Source organism: Papilio polytes, unplaced genomic scaffold (genome assembly GCF_000836215.1).
Source record: "Papilio polytes unplaced genomic scaffold, Ppol_1.0 DF821400.1, whole genome shotgun sequence".
Classification (NCBI taxonomy): Eukaryota; Metazoa; Arthropoda; class Insecta; order Lepidoptera; family Papilionidae; genus Papilio; species Papilio polytes.
In genome coordinates, this window is record NW_013527804.1 from 1,670,577 (window position 1) to 1,678,411 (window position 7,835).

Here is a 7,835-nt window from a genome sequence, read left to right on the forward strand (position 1 = left end):
CTACACAATATCGGTGTTCGCCTTTTTGTCAGATTGAAGCATCCACCTTCGATAATGAGAATCAAAAGTGGATAAAAATATTCATAACTAAATTTATTTTCGCTAATAACATATGTTTGACCCTGCTTAAAATTTGATGTGAAGTAATATATAACCCTCGTTATATTCTACTCATGTATTGTGTTTTCACAAATCTGAACTACTAAAGGTACTAAAAGTGTGTACTAGTAACTAGTAAAACACTGAGCTTGTTGGCGACTGAGCGCCGAGGCTGCAACTGAACCCGTGCTACTCCTTGCCATGTATTTTATAAAACTACCCTCCACTATTCCTTCCGTTTACTAATGTTGTCCTAACAATAGATAATAATAATAATAGATAAATGTTTTGATAAATAGCTCAAATTAACAAATAACTTTTAAGAATACAGAATACATCAAAAATAGTAAAAAAGCTAACAATATTATGTCACAATATTTTTCTTCTATATAAAAGGTAACATTTTATTGTCACTGTAGTTCGCATATTTTCAGACTGCCTGAATAGATCCTTGTCGAACTATACTACAGTTAACTTTTGAATTCGAAACGCGCATTAATTTTGCATTAGAGTTATTTAGTTCATTTGTTAAGCAAAAATGATGTTAACAATATTTGGTATACCTCAAATGGTAATACTAATACTTAATTTTCCAAAGTTACCGTTAGAAATGTTTATTCGAGGTTGTTTGAAGACCTCATATTGTTATTTAATAATTCCGTTTTTTAGATTACCTACAAAGATTTGAAAAAGATAATCCAAGAGGAATTTTGCGTTAGCGAATTTGTGTAGCGAATCAGTGGCTTCATACAAACCTCGAATAGTAAGAAAAAAATAAAGATATGTGTACCTGATGGAATTGAGGCTGACTTGATGAGAAAAAAACTGGACGGTTACAAACTGGCTAATAACACACTGTCTGTAGCTCGAGTAGCGCCAAAAGTAAGTTAACAAAATAAGTGTAATTGAAAGTTATTTTAATTTAATTTTTTTTTCATTGTTCTTAATTCATTTTTTGTTGACATTTTAAAATTATGCAAAGTAGTTTTATAGTTTACAAAAGTAATAATCTTTATAAATTATTGATTTCTTACTTTTCAGATAGACATTGTGCAACAAAGTAGTGTTTATACCGAACAGATTGATAATCAAGTGAACAGTTCTGTCAAAGCTTATATAAAATTAAAACAGTTTCCATCTGAAATTATACCCAGAAATAAAAAGAGAAACAAACGTAAACGGAGCAACCAACAGTGTTTAGCAGCAAAACAAGCTACCATGAGTAATTTAATAAAACAAACACCTAACATTATTTCCGATTTGGTTGCAAAATGTCCAATACAATGTGAACCGGACTTGCCTAAGGGTCCAGAACAAAGTAATCCAATCAGACCAACTTCTGAACATGCACAAGAAGTTACCCCTTGTGTGAATCGTAAGCGATCTCAAGACATGACGAAATCCGATGAACTTGTATTGGATATGTTAAATCAGAAACAAACAATGTGGGATATTCCAATTACAATTATAGAGGAAGAATTTATACATGCAGTAATAACTAGTGGTCTTACTGGTCATCTTTGCCAAGATGCAGTGGATTTAGTTCTGAAATCTATTCAAATTAAGTTGATAGAGGATTCTAAGGTGGAATCAATAGATATACCTGTCTTTAGAAAAAATCCGATAACCAAAGATGGGGTTGTTAATTTATTTTGTGAGGATCAGAAATCTTTTAACTGGCTCGAAATGGTTGTTGTGAATCCAGATTTAATGGGAGGTATGCCGTTGGTTATAAACAGGGTTGACGCTAAGGGGAAGTTTTTGTGTGCGATTATAATACCTGATAGAGATAATATATTGAAGAATCCACGTTTTATATTACGCTTGTTGATGCGACAGAATTGTTGGATCGATGTGAAAAGTTGGCAGTTTGTCGGAAGTGAACCACAGTCGGGGAATTATTTCATGAAAGTGTTAGTTCCTAAGGAACATTTGGATATATTAGTTAGTAGGGGACGTAGACTGGCATACTCTATAAGCTCTGTGTATATTAAGTTTTTAGGACAAGCTCAGAGATTAATGTTTAAGATGTATCAGTCTTTGTGATTGTTAAAGTTTTGAGTTAAACTAATAAAAGTGTTGTTTATATTAACTTGTTCTTTTTTTTAACTTTATTCATGGATTAATGAAAATTAAGCTATTTCAAGACACAAGTAATATTTTTTCAAGAAGATAATAGAAGTTACATTACAAAAGATACTTTCTTCTTGTTCTGTGCAGTTAGTGTTTATTCATTTGACAAAGAATATTCCTTCATTCTTGTAAAGTTCTTGTCTTCACATTAATCAGTAATAAAACATAGATTAATAAATGAAAAAACATTTAATTCAGATCTCATATTTGAATACAAAATATAAATTGTCATACATATATTAAAAATTGCTGAATAAAAATGCATTGTCTGTTGACAAATGTTACAAAGAGCTTGTGATACAAAAATAATGCTGTTTGTAATCGCACAGTAACTAAAAGATGCTAATGATGGGACAACACTGACTAAACATGTGTTTACTCTGAATCGGCTCAATACAAAACATGAATCATTGAGCTATGGCTCAGTGATTTGTTATACTTACAGCACATATTGCAACTTGAAATGCAAATCATAACTCAATACAAGTTCAAATTGAGTCTGTGAGCCGGTTTACTGAGTGCTTTGATCTGTAGATCATTGATTTTTAATTCTTACCCATGCCATGGCTAAATATAACACTGATGTCACAAAATGGCGGCGTAAACGTCATTTAAAGCTGTCAAAAGTTTAGTTGTGTTTTCCCGGTTTTTGTGAATATTAAAGAAGCTATTGGAATGAAAAGTCGGTGGATAGAATTTAAATAGTTACAATTATATCGTAGTTTACAAAACATTTGATAATTAAAGCGATTCAATTATATTTTAATAGATTATAAATTCAACACTATACCCGTATAGTTAAATAAATAATTTGTGACTACATTTGCTATTACATAATTTCAAAATTGGATATCAATATATTTTTTTCTTCTTTCTGTTTATTGATTTTAAAAATATATTTTTTTATATAATCTATATTGGCCGGTTATAGTGCGCTTAAATTAGGACCATATTTATATAGTAATAAGGCATTTTAGCGATGTTTTCTATGAGTAGACTGTGCGATTCAGCCATTCTTCCAGAGAGAATGTTGCATATTCTCCTCCTGAAGATCTCCCTTTAAAGGTATCTGAAAATATCATAAAAAATATCAAAATAATATAAGGGTTGGTTTACATTGACACAGTTAGTAAGCATTTAGCGTGATAGGAAGTCTACAACTGTTTTTTTTTTTTTAAATAATTCTGTAAGAAGTTGTAGATGTCCTTAAAGTGAGAAATACCGTTTAAAAACAGGTTCATGGTTCTTTTAATTTTTTTTTAAATAACAAGTAACAATATACCATTAAATTCTGCAATAAACGGTATGAATAAAGAATAATTGGAACTGTTTATATTAAAAAAAGTTTTGGAACGTAAAAAATGTTTTATAGTTATTTATCAAAAAAAAATTTTTGTTTTTGAAGTTGATTGTAGAAGAAATAGTTGATTTTTGGTGTGATTTTATTCAATATTACACTGAAAAAACATGAAATATTTTATATATATAGTTTAGTAGTGATGTTAAGTCAGTGTAAACGCTAGGAGACAGTTCCAACACATCTCTAGTGTCGAGTGCACAGTGTTCAGTGTTCAGTCGTACTGTTCAGCAGCGTCGCGGCGTCCTCTTCAGGAGTTCAGCTGCAACTCACGTTCGAGATTCTCGAGCGGCTCATTGTTTGCTGTTTTTTTATTAATAATTACTATATTACCTTACGAACTCAATATTACGAAAAAACTATTCTAAACAATGAAATGTTTTAAAACAAACTATAGGAAAACTACAATTTACGGTAACATGCGTAATTTCAAAAATATTCGCTAATACGTTATCTCACACTAGTTGTCGCCTGTGATTTCTATGTCGAATTAAAAAAAAACTTGATTAGTAATCTATGTCTTTATCCACACTAAGTTGTACATTTATTTTATTTACATACATTTCATTTAGATCCGTTAAGTCGTTATGGAGATACATAGTAAAAAAAGTCCATCCATATAAATTTACGCATATTATTAGTAAGGTTTAGCTACATTTTCATATCGTGTGGTAATTTAAATATTCAATTGAAACGAAGTATAATTTTGATATTGGATGAACTTTAGTAAACTACAGCTGATAGGGGCTCAAGGGGGACTGCTGCCCCCCTTATTATCCAAAAATGTATGAAAAAAATAAAAACAACTTCAAAAACCATATCACTAGTTGCTGCCTCCTATAAACTAAATTTTATTGTGTAAATAGTACTTCTACGAGCTAACTCAATGTAACTATTCTTAGTAATCACATGAGATCTGCACTAAGGGATAGTTTAAGTAACTATTAAGCGTGTGACTTAACTCACCGATCATAGTCTTGAGTCGCACAGAGCACATAATGAAGTCATCGAACTGAATGTAGCCGTCACTGGAACCGTATCTATAATAATACAATAAAGGATTTACACATTTACTAGCTGTTGCCCTCGACTTCGTCCATCCAATATTAAGATAAAAAGTAACCTATAATATGCCTGAATACTCGGAACAAACGCGGACTGCGGACACAGACAGACAGACAAAAAATTCGTTACCAGCAACGCAAATACATCTTCCCGAATTGTGGAATTTTTCTTTTGATGTTACAAACAGACATTACAATTCTATTATATTTATAGCCTATTACTAAGTGATAATATATCTTTTTAATGATGAATTATTGAAATCGGATGTCTTTGAGTTATTTTACTACATACAAAAATACAAATCTTCCCTCTTTATAATATTAGTATAGTCATGGGATTTTCAAAACACATTAATATGTGGCGCTGTATCTGGCATGTAACGACTCGACTTCGTATGTCACGGGTGGACGAGAAAGATAATGTCATTAGGTTACATGACTAGCACGTAAGACGAATGTTGTAAATAAATAGTTACTAACTGAAGTGTCTTTAAATACTACTTTTCGCCCGCGACTCTTTCTACGGGGAAATTAAAACACTAAATTAGTAGCCTATATGTTCTTCCAGACTATCTATGACAAAAAATCTTTTACCATTAAAAAGCTACGTTATCTATACTATTATAATAAAGCGTAAACACACACTTCTTTGTTGCCTAAGATGTCAATTACAGCACATTTTTAAATAATTCTTTTTTAATAAAAAACCCTACACTTACGTCACGCTTTAGGCTATATATTTTCACGCCATTAAACTTAGGGGTAAATGTTTTGGATAAAAACCCTAATGTGGGAAAGACACAATAAGTTGCTGCCAACATCAAAAAGATTGCCAAGGTTTGTCATGTTATGTCATTTTGACATTTGCAATTGATAATTTGACGCATGTAAACAATGAAATAATTTTTTTATAATTCCATGCGGATGAATTCGCATGGGAACAGCTAGCCAGTTAACATAGTCCATAGGCATATATTATTATTTTCACTGGGTGAAGTCACGATAGTATATATATTAGTATAATGTATTTATGTATGTATTGTTAGGCACAAAATTAGTAGCCTAGCTGACAGCTGACAGCTGTCAATGTCACTAGAAGTATGGATAGATTGGCGCACAACCTAGGTGTTGAGAAGTGTTGCTCTGAGTTTAAAGCGACAGTATCAATTAAATAAGTTGTCTAAAAGTATATACCTGTGTGCGAGTACATTCAGTACATGTGCATTAACAGTGTATCCCGCCGAGTGCAGCGCGTCCCGCAGACTGTGTGCGGGGATCGCCCCACGACCCTCCGTGTCATATAAACGGAATACAGCCTGCAAATATATATTTACCCATTAAAACATACTTTCAGTCACTTTTGCATACTTCTATAGGGAAATATTCTTTTATACAATAAGGTGATAAGCAAGTGGCTACCTAAATCCGCCATAATGGCGAAACGACTACCCATAGACATCCAAATTTGCAGATGCGTTGTCTACCCTTAATTGACGGGGGAGATGCACATAAAGAGGATATTGCCCTTCTTATGCGTCACCTCCACCGTCAAATCCACTTTCCCATCCAATCCTTTCCTTATAAGAAAAAGGTGGAACGGGAAAGGGACAAAAATAAGCAAAATGAGCCTAACTTTAGTCCATTAGGCCTTAAAATTAAAGATAATTTGACGGTGGACGAAACAAATCAGCATATCCCCACTGAGGGGCGCAGGCTACGCTTAGGGGTGATTAGTCACTTAACATTTTTGAATTTCTTCGCAGATATATGTAATCATCACAGATTTCCTTCACTGTACAGAAAAGTTTAATAGCGTCTCCTCCTCTGTCGATTAAAAGAGTAACTACTGTATATAATTGCGAATGTTTGGGCAACGGTCGATTCGCTATTTCAGCGAATTCAGGTGGCCACTCGCTCGTTTGCCTTCTTATCATATAAAAATTAAATTCCTATCCCACTAAACCCGACATTTTAAAAACACTATATTATCTATTACGTTTGAATTATAACCCCAAGGGGTAAATCGTCCAGATACTCTATGAAAACTAACTTCTTTGTAGTTTTGTATACGTTACGTAGAAAGTTTTTACGTAGTTTAAGTTGTTACGTAGAAAACACATATTAAAGAAAATTGTCTACATATGCACATAGAGTAAGTTATACTGAAGTTAATAATTTTAATATATAAAAAAAAATCTTTAAGAATCTTACCCTCCAGTTACGTAAATCAATCCATAAAGTTTTGAATTCGTCAAAACCTAATCCGCCAGAGTTATCTTTGTCCAACATCGCGATCATACTGCGACACACCTCTTTGGAGAACCCTTGACCTTTCAGCTCTGTTAATACAAAATTGCAAAATTAACATTTAAATAATAATTAAAGAAAACATGTGAAAACAACATAAAATGATTTACTAAGTAATTTGGATTTTATTTTATATTAAAGTATCAAAACCATTTGCACCTATGTTTAGTGTAAATCATTTTGTTACTTAAAATTATTACTTAGTAAAACATTTTCATACAAATTTAAATAATTATTTATGGAAATGGAGGTGTTTTATACGTAAAAAAAACTAAAAATAAAAATTAGGTAATTTTTAAAATGCCCATTTTTGTGCCGTAACATACATGCCGACAAGCGTTCAGAAATTTAAACGAATACAATTTGTTACTCGTTTATATTTCCATTGTGTTAGTTTGCGTAACATAAAAGCATTTATAAAACAATGCCTTAAAATATACAAGGAACAAGGCATTATTTTAAACAAAACACAAATAATTCATAGCTTCTGGAATAAAATAAAACAATAAAATAACAGTTGTCAAAAAATGCGCGCGAAAATAGACATTTTAAAATGGCGCGTCCTCCATTTCTATAAAATATGTCGTTCGGAAATCGACGTGGCATGCAATTCGCTGTGTCCTGGAAAATATAAATTATTAATAAATTCATAGAAATACACAATTTAAATAAAAACAAGGTAATTCATTTTGCTAAGATATATCTAGATAAACTACAGAAAACCTGATCTGGCATATATTCATAAAAACAAACATCAATCTAAACTTCCACATTTATAATATTAGTAAGAAGTAAGATTTTTTATATATCGAGTTTCACATTTTAATAGTGCCTTTAAGATTTCTTGAAAATCTAATTACTAGTCCTGTAAAGTA

At 31.7% G+C, this 7,835-nt stretch overlaps 2 protein-coding genes across 7 annotated transcripts in view; one reads left to right on the top strand and one right to left on the bottom strand.

Moving 5' to 3' along the window:
* The first annotated feature begins 561 nt into the window (after positions 1 to 561).
* Positions 562 to 2,175, top strand: LOC106108804. The gene is made up of 3 exons (XM_013290077.1): positions 562 to 670; positions 769 to 981; positions 1,141 to 2,175. Exons 2-3 carry the CDS (start codon positions 913 to 915, stop codon positions 2,143 to 2,145), a joined length of 1,074 nt encoding a protein of 357 aa, XP_013145531.1. The 5' UTR covers positions 562 to 670; positions 769 to 912; the 3' UTR covers positions 2,146 to 2,175.
* A 227-nt stretch (positions 2,176 to 2,402) lies between these two features.
* The window catches only part of LOC106108879 (calpain-B-like), a 38,875-nt gene continuing 33,442 nt past the window's right edge, over positions 2,403 to 7,835 (bottom strand). For 5 of the 6 annotated variants that reach the window (XM_013290184.1, XM_013290190.1, XM_013290189.1 and 2 more), the window contains exons 16-19: positions 6,865 to 6,992; positions 5,848 to 5,969; positions 4,556 to 4,629; positions 2,403 to 3,301 (exon numbers count right to left, since the gene is read on the bottom strand). In XM_013290184.1, coding sequence (XP_013145638.1) covers positions 3,219 to 3,301; positions 4,556 to 4,629; positions 5,848 to 5,969; positions 6,865 to 6,992 — 407 coding nt within the window. In that variant the 3' untranslated portion in view covers positions 2,403 to 3,218. Of the gene's footprint in view, positions 3,302 to 3,813; positions 3,893 to 4,555; positions 4,630 to 5,847; positions 5,970 to 6,864; positions 6,993 to 7,835 lie in introns of all 6 variants that reach the window. The other variant, XM_013290185.1, reaches the window with a different exon arrangement.